This window comes from Geotrypetes seraphini, chromosome 10 (assembly GCF_902459505.1).
Source record: "Geotrypetes seraphini chromosome 10, aGeoSer1.1, whole genome shotgun sequence".
In the NCBI taxonomy this organism is placed as follows: Eukaryota; Metazoa; Chordata; class Amphibia; order Gymnophiona; family Dermophiidae; genus Geotrypetes; species Geotrypetes seraphini.
The window spans coordinates 64,024,902-64,045,655 of NC_047093.1; the positions used below are offsets into that span (position 1 = coordinate 64,024,902).

The window sequence follows — 20,754 nt, forward strand, 5'->3', positions numbered from 1 at the left end:
TGTACGTTCGCTTCATAAGATGCACCGAGATTTCCACCCACTTTTGGGTGGAAAAAAGTGCGTCTTATGGAATGAAAAATATGGTATATACGGAATTTTGATATTTGTATTATAGCACATATAACTGTCTTTAGTAGATTTTATTTGCTTGTCAGTTGTTTTCACATGGGCTTTTTTCCTGTTTAACACAGGATGAACAAAAAGCAGAAGATGAGCTAGCAAAGAAACGTGCTGCTTTCTTATTGAAACAGCAACGCAAGGCTGAAGAGACTCGTATCCGGAAACAGATGCTTGAGGCAGAAGTTGAACAGAAGCGAGATGACGCTCGGTAAACAAACAGATTTAAGTGTCTCAAAAATATGTGCATAATCTGAGAGCGCCTCATTCCTTTAAAAAGTTACATGGGAATGTGAAATCTTTGTAGTCTGTGTAACCATTTATTGGACCTGCATAAGAATTACCCAAAGAGCATGAGATATGTGAGCTTTCATATATTTTATTGGCCTCCTTAAACTGCTGAAGAAGGATTTTGTGTGGTCTTGAAAGTTTACCTACCTCATCTGCTGGATTTTTCTTTTAAGGTATGGCAATCCTCAAAGAACCTATTGTATATACTCGAATATAAGACAACCCGAATATAAACAGAGGTAACCTTTTACCCCCCCCCAAAAAAAGGAAGAAAAAAGGTTGACTCAAATATAAACCCGGGGATGGGGTTAATATTCAAGTACCCTGCCCTGCCTGGCTCTGTACCCTGGCCCACTCCCTCCCCTGCCCTGCCTGACTTTGCACCTTGCCCCACTCCCTACCCTGCCTGACTTTGCACTCTGTTCCCGCTCCCTTCCTGCCCTGCTAGGCTCTGCGCGTGGCCTCTCTACAAATCATTTCATCCATGACATCTTAAGAACAATTTGCCAATTAGTCAATTTTTGAGACTGCATCGTTTATGCACCACCACTGAAGAATTTAAAGAATGAGCACCAGACGTGGCCAAGGTTTGAAGAATGAAGTTATCCTAAGTCAACAATAAAGAAAGCCTACAAACATGTCCTTTATGCTCAAAGATCATTGTTGTTAGAATCTTCTGAATATTGGGATGGATCAGCCATGGTCTGTGTATTACGTTACACTCATAAAGCTTTTGAAATTAAAAAAAATCATAAAACAATTTTGGCATATTTTACAGATACATTCTATCTTTGATTCCCCTCCAAGATTCACATTTTCTAGGAGTAAAAATCTAAGAGAACTTTTAACAAGATCCAAATATTCCAGCAGTGGGGCTCAAGGAGGGAAAATACAGGAAAGTCATAACAGCTATGACAACTGTTCTACATGTCAATATCTAATCTAATCTGTTATTTGTGTGTTGCACTATACCTATAAAGGCTCAAAGCGACTTACAGCGAGAAATAAAGAATACATTAGATATTAACAGAATCTAAGGAAGGCGTAGCAGAGGATCTTTGTGGGGCATTGTGAGTAGACATACATTAGACATTACATTTTGAAGTTCTGAATGTTAAGGAGACATTACAGAGTAGGGATGTGTTTGAAAGTCAATTAATCTATTAAAATACTTTGGCAATTAAATCACCTTCCACTGTGATGAAATATATTGCTTATACCAAACAATCACAGAATTTCAAAATTAAATAGTTTAATTATTTATAATATTGTGAAGTGCTCAGACCTGCAACCAATACTGTTCAGTGTAGACACCAAACTGGGGTTGCTGTTGGGTCCATCATAGCCTTCAACATCCCAAACCACCTTTAGAAATTCTAAAGTGACTTATGTTATCTATTGATGAAGTCAGTACCATGGGATTACTTAAGTCAAAGATCTTTGGTCCGAGTGGAGAGGGAAGTGCTGTACAGTAGATCTGTTGGAGGTTCATTAAAGAGCAATTAGGGAAGAAGTTGTACACCCTTGGCTAGAGCTTGTTTATCAGTTGTGACAGATTACTAATTGCAGTTCTGCCAACGTTGCTTATCTTATTCAATTCCCATGTCAATTGTTTTACATCGGATATACAACCAGACCTGTCCGTACAAGAATAGAACATTTAAGTAAACATTGGATGACTTTAAAATATCAAGTAATAGATTTATGTTATGTTCTACTGGAATTGATCACTTTACCACGAGGGGGGAATCTGCTGGTTCAGTTGTGACAGAAAGAGCAAGAATGGATATTTCGATGGGAAACAGTCTCCTCCCCTTTGCCTGAATCGGGAGGTGGAGTGGTGGTCATTTTTACATTGAAGCATGTTTTTTTTTTTACCTTTAAATTTGCAATCAGCCAGTCGGGGAATCTGTCCATTCAGAACATTGGATGTCATTTTTTAGTGATGTATAAAAAGGGAGGAATCTTGTAGTCGGTGTCCATGAAACTTAAAGGAATAGAGAAACAGGTACTGTCCGGACTAGTGCCATGAAATTGTGAAACAGACATGTATATTTCAATAAGTGGTAAAATAATTGTTGTTAAAAAAAAAGTTTGTAGAGTCTGCATAACATAGTTAACAGGGTTCTCTAAAGCAGTGAATTGCAAAACGCATCAGGACCCCGAGCTTGAATGAAGGACCAATGAATGTTCATTTCAAACATCTACCAAAAAGCTAAGTACTATTGTTAAGTGAACTTGTATTGATTATGTTTGAAAACTGTGCATTGATTGGCAAAGGAACCATTTATAAGCGGACATATTTGCTCACTCAACGGTCTCACTTATAAAAGATCTCTGAGCACAAAAGAAGAATTCATTATAAGTTGTGTATGTGAATTGTACACACTGGTGCATTCATTTTGGTATTTCTATATGGAAGACTTACGCACCAGAGATTGATATTAGTGTCCCATTTGTTAATTTGGGCATTCTGCTGAGTAGGATCCTTCAGAAGATAGATGCCCATGGAAGCCCAGTGGTTCTGGTAGTTCTAGACTGGCCGATGGTATGGAGAACTAGTTCATTTAGCAGTGGGTGCTCTGCTTCTGTTCCTGAGTCTGGATCTGATGAAAATACAGGATCCCTCTCCATATTGTCTTAGAACTTGGCTTTTGAGAGGGCAGGGTTTCAAAAGAGGATACTCCAGCAAGGTAATATCCACAGTGAGTTCCAGATGGTGATCTGCTTCATTGGTGTATGTGAGAGTAGTGTGGCTTTGCGAGATGTCAGAACTGACAAGTGCTTCCCTTGTGGGCTTCCATGGATGATATTCTGGGGTTTTTGCAAGCTAGTTTGGGCAAGGTCTTGCATTAGCTTCTCTGAAAGTTCAAATCTCATACCTGGCTTATTTTTTGGCTTGGCTAAAGGTAACAGTTAGTGTCTGATCAAGATTCGTGTTTATTTTATTTTTATTTTTTTTGCAGGACGCCAAGTTGTTGATAGTTCCTGAAAGTCCAATAATGCTCCCCTGGGATTTGAATCTGATGGTGTTTTCCTTAGGATGTCTACCTTTTGATTCCTGGAAGAAAATGTCATTGAAGGAGATGACTTTGAAAACAATTTTTCTGCTGATCATTTGATTCAGCTAGGAATATTTCAGAATTGCAAACCTTAAGAATATAAAAACATAAGAATTGCCATACTGTTTCCAACAGTAGCCAATCCAGGTCCAAGTACCTAGCAAGATTCCAAGTAGTAAAACAGATTTTATACTGCTTATCCTAGGAATAAGCAATAGATTTCCCCAAGCTATCTCAATAAAGGCCTATGGACTTCTCTTTTATGAAATTATCCAAATATTTTTGCCTTCTCAATCCAAACCAAAGCAGTCCTTTTAACTTTCTTCTGGAGAGCATAGTCGGTATTTCTCAACCTTCACCTTAGACTCTACCTATTGGGGAACAACTCGCCCATTATCATCAACACTGGAACATTATAACTTCAAATCACTGGGCCCTTCAAATGGTGAGTCAGGGCTATGCCCTTCAGTTGCAGAAAAGAACCCAAATCATCCTCCAAGAGTCTCATTTCAAATTCCAGGAGAAGACCCTCCTTCACCAGGAGCTCTCAGGGCCACTCCTTCTCAATGCCACAGAAGAATTTCCCTTGCTGGAGAGGGATCTAACCATAGTATTTTCTCATACTGAAAAATACCAGAGGTCTCTATCCAATTCTGGATCTCCGTGCCCTCAACTAATACTTGGTGAAAGATAAATTTTGAATGATCTCTCTTTGAGAAACTTATTACCTCTAATGGATAAGAACGACTGGCTCTGTTCTCTAGACCTCAAGGGAGGCTATATACATATACCTATTCTCTCAGCCCACAGAAAATACCTTTGTTTTCGACTGGAAACACAACATTATCAATACAAGGTGCTCACTTTTGGACTGGCATCAGTACCCAAAGTGCCTTGTAGTCATGGCTGCAGTCCTTCACTCACACAATTTTCATGTGTTCCCTTACTTAGACGACTGGTTGATCAAGGACTCCACACTAGTGCTGCCTGATTCAGGGGGAAAAATTTTGATTTGATTTGGCCTATTGAATTGATAATTCAGTTCAATTCATTTTTCCTGCCCGATCGGATGTCTTTTTAAATAGCCTAATAGGTAAATGATGTTGTCTGGACTATTGTAAAGTTTTAGTAGCTTATTACAAATTCCAAAAAGATTCCACCGCTTGTAATGATTTATACTGCGGGAAGCATGTTGTGGTGCTTCATCATTGGCTGTCTATTTGTAATATTAGTTCTTTTAACTTTTTTTCTTTTCTTTTTCAGTGTTTTTAGGAAATAAATAGTTTAAGTAAACTTCATTTCTTCAATGTCATAGTATATATTTTAAAAGTGAAAAGTACTTATCTCAGCCAAAACCTGGGGAGCCAGACCCGACATGTTTCACACAACCAAGTGTTTTATCAAGGGTCTCCCTGTAAAATATAGAGCAGAAGCTGTCACATCCAATTGTGTCCTGCCCCTCTCCTATCAGAGTTTTACTCAAATTAATAATAGTACTATATATTGTACTCACCAAGGCTGCCGCTGTCATCCGACTCCAATTTAGTTATGAGAAAAGATGGCGGTGGCGTCCTTAGCCTGAAGTTTAAATCCTCCCTCTCTAGCAACAATGTATCCGCCCCCTGCAGCTCATTGGTCCCAACCAAAATTACATCATCGATCCACACTCGATTTCGCTGTTCAACCCGCGGGGTTCAACAGTATCCAGCGTAAAAATAAATCTTTGCTCACTCTCGTTAAGCTTAACTTGATCGCCCCCTCCATCCCACCCTGTCACTTTATTTATGACACGCCATCTCAAGTCATTGGTGGTATGTTTAGCTCTCAACCAGTGCTCAACCAGGGGTGCTTGCATTATCTTATTTAAAATGTGAGACTTGTGTTCTGTCAGCCGTGTTTTTATTTTCCTATTAGTTCGACCCACATATATGAGGTCGCAAGGGCAAACGATGGTATAAATTACACCCTGGGTGTTGCAATCGGTGTCATGTCTGGATCTTAAAGTTAATGTCCTCCCAGGAACCTTCCAGATGTCCCCCTGGATGGCGGAGGGGCACCACTGGCACCTACCACATGCCCCATGGTGCCCCCCCTCCCCCAGCTCAGGACGAATCCCATATTTTTGGAAATTGCACCGTTGACCTAGTGTAATCCCCTGAGTATACGCTATCCTGGGGAAAGACTCTAAAGGCTTATGAGGTTGTACAATAAACCAGTATTTTCTAAACATATCCACCATCGCTTTAGTTGCTCTTGAAAAAGGGAGAACACATGTAAGCTGGTCACCCTCGCTTTGAAGAATATTAGATGGTTCCTGCAGGAGTAAATCCCTCTGTGAGTCTTTCCCCAGGATAGCGTATACTCAGGGGATTACACTAGGTCAACGGTGCAATTTCCAAAAATATGGGATTCGTCCTGAGCTGGGGGAGGGGGGGCACCATGGGCATGTGGTAGGTGCCAGTAGTGCCCCTCCGCCATCCAGGGGGACATCTGGAAGGTTCCTGGGAGGACATTAACTTTAAGATCCAGACATGACACCGATTGCAACACCCAGGGTGTAATTTATACCATCGTTTGCCCTTGCGACCTCATATATGTGGGTCGAACTAATAGGAAAATAAAAACACGGCTGACAGAACACAAATCTCGCATTTTAAATAAGATAATGCAAGCACCCCTGGTTGAGCACTGGTTAAGAGTTAAACATACCACCAATGACTTGAGATGGCGTGTCATAAATAAAGTGACAGGGTGGGATGGAGGGGGCGATCAAGTTAAGCTTAACGAGAGTGAGCAAAGATTTATTTTTACGCTGGATACTGTTGAGCCCCGCGGGTTGAACAGCGAAATCGAGTGTGGATCGATGATGTAATTTTGGTTGGGACCAATGAGCTGCAGGGAGCGGATACATTGTTGCTAGAGAGGGAGGATTTAAACTTCAGGCTAAGGACGCCGCCGCCATCTTTTCTCATAACTAAATTGGAGTCGGATGACAGCGGCAGCCTTGGTGAGTACAATATATAGTACTATTATTAATTTGAGTAAAACTCTGATAGGAGAGGGGCAGGACACAATTGGATGTGACAGCTTCTGCTCTATATTTTACAGGGAGACCCTTGATAAAACACTTGGTTGTGTGAAACATGTCGGGTCTGGCTCCCCAGGTTTTGGCTGAGATAAGTACTTTTCACTTTTAAAATATATACTATGACATTGAAGAAATGAAGTTTACTTAAATTATTTATTTCCTAAAAACACTGAAAAAGAAAAGAAAAAAAGTTAAAAGAACTAATAATATTACAAATAGACAGCCAATGATGAAGCACCACAACATGCGTCCGCGGTATAAATCATTACAAGCAGTGGAGTGGTGGGGCTGAGGCATCTTTTTGGAATTTGTAATAAGCTACTAAAACTTTACAATAGTCCAGACAGCATCATTTACCTATTTGAATCACACTAGGCTGGACAAAATATTCATTTATTAACATTTGCCAAATTTCAAATAAGTTTTTTTTTTTTAAATAGCCTGGCAGGTTTATTTTTGTAGCCTCTTTGCCCTCTCCAACCCTATGCCAGTGCTGTGGTGTAAACAAAATAAAAAAGACTTTTTCTCTCTCTGTTAGGTCCTAGCTCACGCTCGCTTACACCAGCTTTGGCAGGATGCACCATTTCAAAATGACGTATTGTAATCACAAAATAGAAAACAAAAAATTATTTTTTCTACCTTTTGTTGTCTAGTCATCTTAATATTCAAATCATGTTGGGTCCCAGGCTCTGGTTTCTGTTTGCCTTCTGTTAACTCGCTCATCAGGGACTGCTGCCCATTTGACATTTTCTTCTTTCCCTGTGCCCACCATTCATCTTTCGCGTCTGTACTTTCCCTTCCACTGCCATATCCAACATTTCTGTTTCTTTCCCACTCTCTCTCTGCCTTGTGCCCTGGGTCAAACCTCTCTATTCTCCATGCAGCATCTCTCCCCTCCATTATCATGTGCAACATTTCTTTCTCTCTCCCTATGCACCGTCTCTCCTTGCCCTCTACCCTATGTCCAACATTTCTCTCTCCACCATATACAAGATTTCTCCCTCTCTCCCCTTTCTACCTCTTTGTTTACTCCTGGCAGAATTCTGTGCTAAAAAAATTCAAAATTTGCGCACAAAATTAGCAAATTCTGCAAAATTCTGCAAGTTTGTCAAAATTAAAACAATATTTTTGCTAATTATTATCCATATTTCATTTGAAACAGTTATAATAGTTTTCTTCTACCTTTGTTGTCTGGATGTTTTATTTTGTCATCATATTGGTTCCAGTTTCTTTTTCTGTGTTCCTGTCATCTGCTAATTCTCCTTCAAGTCGCTGCTATCTGTTTGTGTTTTCTACTCTCTTCTGTCTATTCCCTCACTACACCTACCTCAGACATATTAATCATTCCTTTTTAGCTCTTTTCTGCCTCTCTTACCCTTATCCTCTTTTTCACTTTTCAGCTACCTATCAAATTTCCATCTTCTCTCCCATTCTCCATCTCATTCCTTCCTCAGCCCTCCATTCCCTTTAATCTTCAGTATATCTCCATTGCCATATTCGTTTCTACCCTCTGTTATATCTATCTTCTTATCTGTTTCCTTGTCACCCTCTCCTCCCCTCAGGGTTCTATCATTCTCAGCATCTTCCTTCATCCACCCTTATAGCCTAGCATCTCCTCCCCACCCTCTTTGCCTGACATCTCCCTATTATTTCCCTGCTGCACTCTCCCCCATGTTCCATCATTTTTCTTACTCTCTTCCCTTAGTCCAGTTTCCAGGCATCTCTCCATCATTCCATTCTGCTCCTGGATCCAACATCCCCCCTCCACCTCCTGTGTTATTCTCTTTCACTCTCATCCACTCCCATTTCCAACATCTTTCTCCCCCATCCTTGTACCCTGTGTCAAATCTCTCTGTTCCCCTCCATGCACCATCTCTCCCTTCCTCCTCTCCATTATGTGCAGTTTCATCCTCTGTCCTCCCCTCCCCCTGTGCCACCAGCTTTCCTTTCTGAAGTTCCTTTTACCCCTTCCCTCCCTCCTGTGCCACCAGCTTTCCTTCCTCTCCTCCCCTGTACTCCAATGTTTGCTTCTTCGGGTCGCAGTATTGGCAACGACTCTCACATGCTGCCTACCTCTAACCCGGAAGTCTCCCCTCTGTTGAGGAGAGATTTCCGGGATAGCGCCAGGCAGCATGTGGGAATTGCTGCTGATACTGCAACATGGTGAGATTCGATTCTGAAACGGCCAGTGCGGCAAGATTCTGCATGGGAAAAGGGAATTCCATTCCTTCATTTCCATGTCTCTCTCCCATCCCCCTGTACAGCACTTCCCAATCGAACCTCCCCCCGGGTGAGACCTCAACTTTTGGGCCTCCTAAACCAGCAGCAGCGGCAAACAGGCTGCTCACAGCCTTCCCACCAGGGCTTCCCTCTGCTGTGTCATCAGTGACATGGCAGAGGGAAGGCCCCATCGGGCAGGCCAGGAGTAGCCTGTTCATCGCTGCTGCTGCTTTAGGAAACCCAGAGGAGACTCAGGACTCACTGAATCGGTGAGTCCGATTTTTTAAGGAAACAAATTGATTCTAATCGATGAATAGGGCAGCACTACTCCACACCTCAACAAGCTCACCAGGCAATGAATGCAACAGTTTGTCTGTTTGAATTGTTAGAATTCTCAGTCAGCAACAAGAAATCACATATACAACTCATGCAAAAGAGTTCATTGGAGCCCTCTTAGACACAACCCAAACTCGAGCCTACCTGCCTTAACATAGACTTGATATTCTACTTTGGATTTATCAGAGGGTCTCCTCACATTATCGCATAACAGCATGACAAATGCTTCAACTTCTAGGCCACATGGCCTCTACAGTAGATGTAACTTCATTTGCCCGTTTACACCTCAGGGAGCCTCAATGGGTGCTTTCAACCTAATGGTCTCAAGCCACTGGTGTACTATCACAGAGGATCAGAATAACCTCACAAGTGCAACAGTCTCTTCAATGGTGGCTATCTCCGGCCAATGTATCCATGGGCCTGCTATTCCAAGTACCACCATTTGAATTTTGTTTTTCCGCCTGTTAGAGGATGTAAATTTAAAAAACATCATCAAAATCTTTTTTCATATCAAGCAGCATTATGGGGTAAGGATTTGGAACAACAGCTTATGCTTACTGACTCCTATGGGGAATTTAGGAGACACTTAAAGACATATTTGTTTACAAAATATTTAGGCAGTTAATTAGTAAAAATTTTATAATGGACCATTTAGATCAGGGGTGTCAAACCTGCGGCCCCGTGAAGTATTTTGTGTGGCCCTGGTCGAGGGCGATGCAGTGTTTCCCTCTGCTGCTCCCGGGTGTTTACCGTCTTGCCGGCTCCCTCCTCTGTCTTGCTGCAGCGTTTGCAAGTTTGTGCGGCCCCAGAAACATTTTTTTTCGGCCAATGCGGCCCAGGGAAGCCAAAAGGTTGGATACCCCTGATTTAGATCATTATGATATTTTTAGTCATTGGCTTTTTAATTTTTTAGTTCTATTTAACTTCTCTTCAATTGTAATTTTTAATAATTGTAAACCACGTAGAACTTCATGGCCTAGCGGTATATAAACTGATTATTATTATTACCACCACATCAAAAGATATTGACAACTGATGCTTCCATGATCAAATGGGAAGCACTTCTCAATGGTCTCAATACCCAAGGCTCCTGGACTCCTGAGAAAGCCCTCCATATCAATCTCTTCAAGTTTTGAGCAATTCACAATGCTTTGTGCACATTCCAGGATCGTCTCCTCAACCATGTAGTGCCCATCCACATGGATAACCAAGTAGCCATATACTACTTAAACAGGATGAAGCAGGGTATTACCTGCTCTGTCAAGAAGTGTTCAATATCTGGTCTTGGGGCAATACCTTGTAGCATTTTCCTGAAAGCAGTTTATCTATCAGGAAAACAGAATTTCTTAGCTATCATTGAAGCTTCTAGAAAGTCATCTACTCAGTGCTGCTGTTGTTTCAAATGAACTCATTTCACAATTTGGTGCAACAATAAATCACTAGATCCAGTCCCCTGTCCTCTTCCATCGATCCTAGACTACCTTCTATATCTCTCTGACTCTGGTCTTAAAAACTACTTTAAATAATATACAACACTTTCACATGAACAGTGCATAATAAGGCAATGAAAATAACAGCAAAAGCACAGGCAAGAAGTCCTAAACTCAAGGGAGGAAAAAGCCTCAGATACAAATCTTTCCACCCCACAATAGTGATTTAAGGTGGTCAGGCAAAAACCTCATAGGCATAAAAAAAAACCCAAAACCTCCCCTGGAGTGTTTACAAGCTCTGTGCAATGCAGTGTTTAATGTGGAAGAAAAAGTGTGTAAATAACTTATCATCACGATTGATATACCAACGGTGGCCAGCATTTCACAATTCTGCTGCCTCAGGGTGTAACTAGCCCAATCAAAACTTTAGTGTGGGACTCGCAAGCACGTCTAAAGTTTTGATCAGGACTGTGCACGGAGACGCGCTCACGAGTCCCACACTAAAGTTTTGATTGGGCTAGTTATACCCTGAGGCAGCAGAATTGTGAAACGCTGGCCACTGTTGGTATACCAATCGTGAAGATAAGTTATTTACACATTTTTTTCTTCCACATTAAACACTGCATTGCACAGAGCTTGTAGACACTCCAGGGGAGGGTTTTTTTTTTTATGCCTATGAGGTTTTTGCCTGACCACCTTAAACAACCATTGTGGGGTGGGAGGGTTTGTATCTGAGGCTTTTTCCTCCCTTGAGTTTAGGACTTCTTGCCTGTGCTTTTGCTGTTATTTTCTTTGCTTTATTGTGCACTGTCCATATGAAAGTGTTGTATATTATTAGTAGTGGATTTTCACTAATTCTGTGTTGTTTAGACTAAAAACTACTTTAGTCAGAGTTCATCTTAGTGCCATTAGTACTTTTTACACACAGCTGGACAAAAAGCCATTGTGTGTACATCCTTTGATTTCAAGATTCATGAAAGGCCTTCTCCATACTAGGCCTCCAATTAAACCTTTTCCAGTGGCTTGGGACCTTAATGTTGTACTTTCAACTCTGATGAAACCTCCATTTGAGCTTCTTTTGACTTCATCTCTGAAATATCTAACTTGGAAAGTGATATTCATTGGTAGCTATCACAACTGCACTTTGGGTCAGTGAACTTCAAGCGCTTGTATCAGATCCACCATATACAAGACTCTACTATGACAAGGTAGTTCTTTAAACTCATCCAAAATTCCTCCTAAAAGTTATCTCAGAATTTCATCTCAACCAGGCTATAGTACTTTATGCCATCTTTCCAAGATCATATTCTCACCCTAGTGAGGATGCACTCCACACTTTGGAGTGTAAATATGCTCTAGCTTATTTGGATCAGATCAAGCTTCACAGAACTTCTACTCTGCTTTTCCTGTTATTTGATCCTAACAGACTAGGAGTTCCTGTCACCAAGAAAACCATCTCCACATGGTTGACAGACTCCACATAGTTAGCGGACTGTATCTTCTTTTGCTGTGCTTCAGGCTGGGCTGATGCTTGAAGACAGTGTCACTGCACACAAACTTCTAGCAGTGGCAACTTCAGTAACTCATCTTTTTTTATATATTGTTTATTTTAATTTTTCATAATATAATTCCAAGCATTACACATCTTGAACAGAAAGTTTGATTAAGATATACAAATTTAAATCCTAATTTGCACAAAGAAAGAAAAGAAATAACAAATAATCAATCTCAAGTCCTCCAAACTATTGATCCAAAATTAATTATGAGTGAATAAAGATTAAGAAAACAAAATAGCTTAGAGGAAAATATGTAGATTGTACTGGGTAGAGAGTCTAATTCTAATTAATAAAGGTTGTTACATTTTCTTCTTTATCAAGGCGTCTTAGAGATTAAAAAAAAACTTGTTAGCTGCGATGGATCAAAGAAAACATTTAAAGGATTTATATCTAATTATGCACTTGCATGGTTATCTAAGAAATAATACTCCTCCAATTGAGGTTATTGCAGCTCTCATTATCAAAAATTGTGCCTTTGAGTTTCTTTAGAGACATCAGGAAATATAAATATTTTTTGTTCTAAGAATTCTTTGGATTTATTTTTAAAGAGCAATCTCATTAAATCTCATTATCCATTATTTATCTGGTGCAAGTGCTACTTTTTCTAAAAGTGTTGCCGGTCTAGCAAGCACTTCATCAGAAATTTCTAACAAATTGGTAACATCAAACAGTGTTTCCTGCTGTAATTGATCTTTGTTCTATTTTTCTTTTTTTATTGGAAAGTAATATACCTGTACAAAAAGGAGGTATCGATTGTTCAGGAACATTTAATATTTCAAGGAGATACCTCTTTGTCTTTAGGAGTTAAAGTAGAAATTTTGGGAAAATTCAGAAGACGTAAATTGTTAGCTCGATTATTATTTTGTAGGCTTTCTAGTTTTCTCCTTAGACTAGTGTTGTCTTTTTAATTAATATTTCTTGGGTTTTCTTAATTGTTATAATATCTGTTGTTATTTTTTGACACTCTTATGCACAGTCATATCCTACTTTAAAGAGGAAATTTCCTCTTTCTGTTCATTCATCTTTTTTTCTAATTCCTTTGCTTGTGGAGTTAATGATTTTCCTAGATTCATAACTGTAAGGATTATTAGTGTGGCCCCCACAATATTAGGTGGTAGGGGTTTCATGAGAGGCACCCTTACACACGCCAGGTCCCGGGTTCGCTTCCCTCACAGAAGATTCACCAGGAAGTAGACTCAAATAAGAGGCACAGCCAAAATGATTTGCATAAAGAATATATTATAGAAATAGTCTTACAGAAAAGCAATATTCAGAAGCATTACCATTAAGCATTACAATTAAGGAGAGAGCAAATAAGTTTCCCTGCCTTACAAAGTTCAGAGGCAAAGAGACAGAGAAGCGTGAAGTTCTAGGGAGAGGCAGAGAGAGAAAGGGGGATGGGGTGATGGTCTAAGTTGTGGGTTCCATAGATAAAGAGAAGGATAGACAGAGAGATAGACAGAGAAAGAGAGAGCTTAATGTGTGTTGCTATAAGAAGTCTGTTAGAAGAGGAGAGATGCCAGCTGCCAGTTCCAGTCCAGTGTGTACTGGGCCTTTCACCAAGGCAGAGACTGACAAGAAATAGAATTAAAAGCACAAGGTAAAAAGTAAAAGTTATTAGTACAGATGTGGCGTGTCTTAATTGAGTGACTGTTTTCATTTTGGACCATGCTTTTCTTTAGAGCAGCTCAAATATTCTTACATGCAACACACTCTAGCAAGCCTATAATAGCAAATCATACAATACAAACTGGCATAGGTAACACTACAAAGCCTTTTGATAGTAAAATCTCACCAAATATAAAACCCAAAATATTACTGGAACTTTTCACAACTGTGTCATCCAGTGTAAAACAATTTAAGAGTTCCAGAAGGTCTTTTGATTTCTATCTCACTCTGTCTATCAATCAAAATACAAAGTCTATTGATAAGTAAAATCTCACCAAGTATAAAACCCCACAATATTACTGGAACTTTTCACCAGTGTGTCATCCAATCTAACGTACAATCAATCTAAGGGTTTTCCAAAGTCTTTTGATTTCTATCTTACTCTGTCTATACTGCACAAGGTCTTTTGAGTGGAAAATGCCATCTCTCACCTTGTCTTAGGTAGCCAATAATCCTATTGCACAGTGCATACAAGGAAAAAAATTGAATTCTACTTACCCAAATGAAATCATCAGGAAGGACCGAGACAAACCCCCAAAATGTAAGGATTGTTAGTGTGGCCTCCACAATATTAGGTGGTAGGGGTTTCGTGAGAGGCGCCCTTACACACCCCAGGTCTCGGGTTCGCTTCCCTCACAGAAGATTCACCAGGAAGTAGACTCAAATAAGAGGCACAGCCAAAATGATTTGCATAAATAATATATTATAGAAATAGTCTTACAGAAAAGCAATATTCAGAAGCATTACCATTAAGCATTACAATTAAGGAGAGAGCAAAGAAGTTTCCCTGCCTTACAAAGTTCAGAGGCAAAGAGACAGAGAAACGTGAAGTTCTAGGGAGAGGCAGAGAGAGAAAGGGGGATGGGGTGATGGTCTAAGTTGCGGGTTCCATAGATAAAGAGAAGGATAGAAAGAGAGAGCTTAATGTGTGTTGCAGAGAGGAGGCTTTTATAGCTTGGAATCTTATTCTGAATATAGAAACTATTGTATGTCCCAGTATCTTTCTGCTTAGAATTTGTAAACTTTTTGAAGCAATGGTTAATTTAATTGATAAGGAAGGTGTGATACTTGCAGGCATGGTAGATGGGATTAGTCTCTGGCTTCTTTGTCCCATTCAAGCAGCCTATCTTCTTGATAAACAATCTAGTCTGGTTGGATGTTTAATGTATGTGAATTCTGTGCAGGAGCACAGAATTCTGCATCAACATTCCAGAGTCAGATAATTTCCCATAGGCCTTTGCTGACATTAGTTCTGCCAACTGAAAATGCTGATTGCTAGTAATAGCTATGCTGATAATAACCAGGTCCCAAAAAGCCTCCAAAGTAACCTCAGGAGGTTTAGTTATTAAAGAAAAGTCTTGCAGTGCACTATTAGAATTTTCCAATACAGGTTTTACCTCTATTCGTCCTTGTTCCACCTTTTCGAGTGGTCTTCCCGCAACAGATAGGTTCTGGGGACTTGAAAGGTTCCAAACAGACTCCAGTAACAAGCCCTCTGATGTGTTAGCCTCTCGCAGTAAGAGCTCTGCCTCTCCGGACATGCTTGCATCTCGTGGAGAGCTTGCTCACTGTGGCGGTGGAGGTGGAACTCTATGGTCAGGGCTCAGAGTGGCGTCAAGCACAAGGATTATCCGCCCTGCCAGCGTCTCTAATGGGTCATCCCGGACAAGTTGGGCTCTCTTTGCTGGCGCCTCAGGATTTCATCTATCGTACCGATAGAAGGGGCTTCCGAACGTCGGGAGGCTCCACCAACGCCTTCCCTCTTCTTTTTGGCATGGTAAGTAATCCAATAGGAAAAAGTTGTAGAAATAAATTCTGCGTGTCTCTCAGGCTACAACAGCCATCTTTTATCTCAGTAGCTCATCTACGTTCCACTTTCATTGAGGACATCTGTAAAGCAGCCACCTGGTCCTAATTCATACCTTCACATCCCACAATTGCCTGGACATTCATTCCAGAAGGGATAGTCGGTTTGGCCAAACAGTTCTACAAAATTTGTTTTCTTCTTAGAAGCCAACTTCCCTACTAACCCTGTTGTTTTCACCAGGCTCATGATAATTGTTAATAATCTACTTCTCAGAAGCATGAGCCTATCAGCTAGCGAGTCCCACATGTGAGAATATACTGCCTGCATGTCCTCGGATAAAGCAGAGTTACTTATGTGTAGCAGGTGTTATCTGAGGACAGCAGGCAGATATTCTCACAACCTGCTCACCTCCCCTGTTTGGCTTCTTAGTTTTGTAACTGAACTGATGGTCCTGCGAGCCAGCAGCAGGAAGGAAGGCACTCGTGCATGCATGGTACAGGCAGTTTGAGATTTTTTCATTTTAAAAGTGACAGTACACTTTTGCACTGTCCGTACTGGCCTCCGTGGATGATGTCACCCACATGTGAGAATATCTGCCTGCTGTCCTCGGATAACACCTGGTACAGGTAAGTAACTTCGCTATTTCTCCATGCTTTTTATTAGTGGATGGAACTGTAGCTGGGGCAGTATTAATTTCTTATTTTATACATAATTTTAGAAAAATAACCAATTTATTTGTTCTCCAGGGTTAAAACTGATGCTTAGAAATGTTACCTTATATGATAACAAAATCAGTATTCTGAAGAAGTCATTGATACAAAGTCATCTTACTGTGGAGCAGCATGCATAGTTATAGCTGCACTGAGGGAGGGAAGTTTTCAGACAACCCATTTAAACATGCAAAATGATAATAAACACAAGTCCACTAACAATTTCAAAGGCTACAGCATTCAATGCTCCAAGTAATGCTCTTCCTGTAGAAAAACTTCCTATGCAAAAAGGTACTTTACTTACTTTGTTGATCTGCCATGCCACTGTTTCCTATATACACGCTCTTTCACTTTTCTGCAGCAGTTTGCAACATTAGTGTGGGTAATTTGAAAAATTTATGGGCTTGAATTTGCACAAATAATCTCTTTAAAAGTTGATCCATGCTCATTGCATCTAAACTGGGAAAGTTCCTCATACTTGAATATCATCCTCAGACGCAAGGCTGAAGAAGAACGAATCCGGAAGGATGAAGAGAAGGCAAGAAGAGAACTCATAAAACAGGAGTATTTGAGAAGAAAGCAGCAACAGATCTTAGAAGAGCAAGGACTCAGTAAACCTAAACCTAAACCTAAACCCAAACCCAAACCCAAGAAACCACGACCCAAATCTGTTCAGAATGACTCATTTAGTAGTGATACAGCAACAAAATGCTCTACTCGTAAGTGGTTGAAAAAAAATTCCTTGTATTTTATTTTTTTGTGTGTGTTTTGAATAACATGATTTATATTTGTTCTGGTTTGTTTTTTTTTTGCCTAGCTGATAATTTGAGTAGTGCCCAGTCTGGCTCTAGTCTCTCTTTGGCATCTGGAGCAACCACTGAAGTTGAAAGTGTGCACTCTGGTAGCACTCCTACACATCGGTAAGGTGTTTTCTGCTTTGTGGTTTGACTGATAATAAGCAGGATCCTGGTTACTGCGGATGGGCCATTTGGCCTTTATCTGCCATCATGTTTCAATGTTTCTAAGATGTGTCTGAACTCGGGATAGTTTGGGACAGGTACGTTGGACCTCTAAATGAGAGCAGGGGATAGTGGATGGCATAGTTGGGCAGGCTGGATGGGCCATATAGTCTTTATCCGCCTTTATTTTTCTATGTTTCTATATAGCAGTTTATTTTAAAATTTTTAAGAAAATATCGAATAGGATATAAATGCAAAGCATAGCACAAACTTCAATATATGATTAAAATTGTAGTAATCCTTTAGTCATACCATGCAAAGTTAAAATCTGTAAAACAAGTAATTGTTAAATTAGTATAAGTGAACAGTATCACTGCATAGACATATGGAATGTCCAACTTCTGCTACTTACACAGTATGCTGCAGCAAAGTAGTATTTTTTTACCTTGAAGATGGGGAGTAGGCATTCCAGCTATTGGATAATACTATTACTGACCAGATTCAGGCTGCATGTGTACAAGTTTCTCATTTATTTGTTTTGACCCACTCGCAAGCACTTTAGTGTGCTGGTCACAACCACTGCCTGCTTGTGTTAACATTATTATTCATGTAATTCTGGCTGTTGGTAGGACTAGAAACAGAGTGCTTCTGTTTTTTTGGCAGCAGATGTTAAAAATGGCATGTAAGGTATGCATTGAATAAATAGTGATATAATTTAGTAAGGTCCATTTGATGGAGACCTGGGCCTATTTTATCAAACTTTCTAGAAAGAATTACATTTTCGATTTCCTGACAGTTTTTTTTTAAATTTAATTTCATATTTTTGTTAATTTATAGTGCCTGCATTTTATAATGATCTTAAGTAAATAAACCAAAAGGATCTGCATTGCTTCCAGAGAAAGTGTCCTGTTATATCTAAACACCACACCAGTCAAGAACTGATTGGTTATGTCCCTCAGCCATAGATGGAGGCAGACTAATAAGCTGTGAGCTCTACTACTACTTATCACTTATATAGCGCTGAAAAGTGTACGCAGCGCTGTACATTTTGACATTTATAGACGGTTCCTGCTCGGAAGAGCTTACAATCTAACTTGGACAGACATGACGTATAGGATTGGGGCTACAGAGGAGCTAGGAGTCAAAAGCACTCTCAAAGAGGAGAGCTTTTAACATTATAAAAGCCACTGTGCAACTTCACCAAATTGGTTGTCTCTGTCTCCAACAGATGGTGAAAGACAGTGGCATAGCTAGGATTGAAGTAGCCGCAGATGAAACAATTAAGATCCACCTCTCTTGAAGTGGAGAAAAGGTGAAGGGGAGCCCCTTCATAAGTAAACCCTGCAAAAAGCAATCACATTCTAGACCTGTATAGAAAACCTGTCATAGTATAGAAATAGAATCTGAAAGGGCTTCACCTCTTTTTTGCAAATTGCACTGGCTTCTGATTAGAAACAGGATTAAGTTTAAGGTATCATGTCTAGTACATAAGGTAATCTTTTTTATGTATTCCAGCTAATTTTATTACTACACGGAGTTACTGTAGCTTTAAACTTCAGTTTCCAATGGTTTTTAGAGTAATTAGGAAGAGTCAACTGGTACAATCGTTTTCTTAAGCCACACAAATTGAAACCAAGGCTTGGAGCCAGGGGATAAAATTGTTCAATGCTTTATTAATTGTAGCAAAATACACACTGGTGCCTAGTTTCGACAAAAGATTGCCTTCCTCAGAGGTCCTATGTCTGTGTGCAGACGGCGTAAGGTCCTGTAAAACCTACGAAGACAAATACGAATACATAATGGAGTTTGAACCGACCAAAATAAAGATGGTCCAAACGCCAAGGCAGTTCAAATGTGGCACAGTCTTCCTTTAGGAATAAGAAGCATGGCTTTGTATATTATTTTTGGTAAAGTTTTAAAGGCCTACTTTTTTGATAAATGTTATTCTTGATATTTTATCTCTTTGTGCAATAATTTTTAAGTATATAGTATGTGCTCCCCTTAATGTAGAGTGGTTCTTCTTGTAATCTACTCTGAATCGAAAAATAGCGGAATATAAGACTACTGATTAGATTGGATCTCCCATTATTTAAATGCCAAGATTATCATCATTTTGTTTTCTTTTGACTTTTTCTTTGCTTTTCTCCTGGCAGGGCAGAGTCAATGGAAAACCTGCCAGGCTTAAACAGGCATCCAAGCAGAAATATAGAGAGAGATTGGGAAAATGCTTCAACTGCCTCATCTATTGCATCAGTGGCAGAGTATACAGGTAATAATTCCATTTGTGGACTATCCATTATCCCAGGACAAGCAGGCAGGTATTCTCACTAGTGGGTGATGTCATCAGACAGAGCCCCGGTACGGACGTCTCACAAGCACGTGTTGCTTGTAGAAACTTAAAGTTTCTAGATGCCCGCACCGCGCATGCGCCGGTGCCTTCCTACCCGGAGATCCGGGCGTGTCTCCTCAGTTCTTTCTTTTCCGCGGAGCTGAGAAGTTCAACTTCTTCATGCGCTAGCTGAATTCAGTTAAATTTGCCTTCCTTGTCCGCGTTTTCGTTTTCTTTTAATTACAGTTAACAGTTCTTTTCTTTTTCAGTAAAAAAAAAAAAAAAAGAAGATTATTTCCTCCGGCAGGTCGAACGGGCCGGCCACGTGGCTCAGGCCCACTGGCTTCGACCTAGCGGCGGAGATTTTCCGGCCTATGTCCCGGCCAATCACCGGGTTTAAAAAGTGCAGCAAGTGCCAACGCGCGATTTCACTCACGGACCCTCACTGGCGCTGTTTGCAGTGTTTGGGCCCTGACCACATCCCGAAATCGTGCGGGCCTTGCTCTACCCTTACGGCACGCTCATTCAAGCGGCGTTGCCTATTGTGGGAATCGATGTTCAAGATGGACGCAGCTAAGGATCCCTCAGCCTCCACTTCATCTGATACCTCCCCGGTTCGGGCGAAACCGGCATCGACCACTCCTGCATCGAGTGTGGTGAAACCGGCATCGCTCACCCCGACACCATCCACGAGCTCGACGTCGGTGCCTGCCCCGGTCTCCTCGGTTCAGGTACCTCTTCCTTCCACAGTGCCACCAATGGTCATCAAAGTGCCGAAAGCTACTAAGCAGAAGCACTCGGCCTCGAAGGAGCGCGATGTCCGTGCAGGAGGACCCCCTTTCGGTGCGGATCCCTCCTTATCGGCTTCGCTACGGTCCGTGCTGGAAGCTCAATTCGTTGAGCTCATGCAGACCATCGGACCCGGGCTCATCGCTGCCATACAGGGTGACCTCCCGGCGGCGATGCCCACGCGGCAAGCCTCGCTTACCGATATGCCGCCATTAGAACCCATTACGCCTCCGCGCCAACATGGGACCAGACCTCCGATCGATACTCGAAGCCCTGGGCATAGTCAGGAAGAGTTCTTCCGTACTCCTTACCAGACTTGGGTAGCATCGCAAGAACCCGCATCGCAAACCCAGTTGCGATCCACTGCTTCCAGCCCTATCCACTTGGGGGCC

General features: G+C 40.9%; 1 protein-coding gene across 4 annotated transcripts in view; it reads left to right on the top strand.

Moving 5' to 3' along the window:
- CAMSAP1 (calmodulin regulated spectrin associated protein 1) overlaps positions 1-20,754 on the top strand; it is a 170,166-nt gene that overhangs the window by 136,073 nt on the left and 13,339 nt on the right. For all 4 annotated transcript variants that reach the window (XM_033960900.1, XM_033960901.1, XM_033960899.1 and 1 more), the window contains 4 exons: positions 192-328; positions 16,781-17,004; positions 17,103-17,205; positions 19,398-19,513. In XM_033960900.1, the coding sequence (XP_033816791.1) occupies positions 192-328; positions 16,781-17,004; positions 17,103-17,205; positions 19,398-19,513 (580 nt within the window). The remainder of the gene's footprint in view (positions 1-191; positions 329-16,780; positions 17,005-17,102; positions 17,206-19,397; positions 19,514-20,754) is intronic.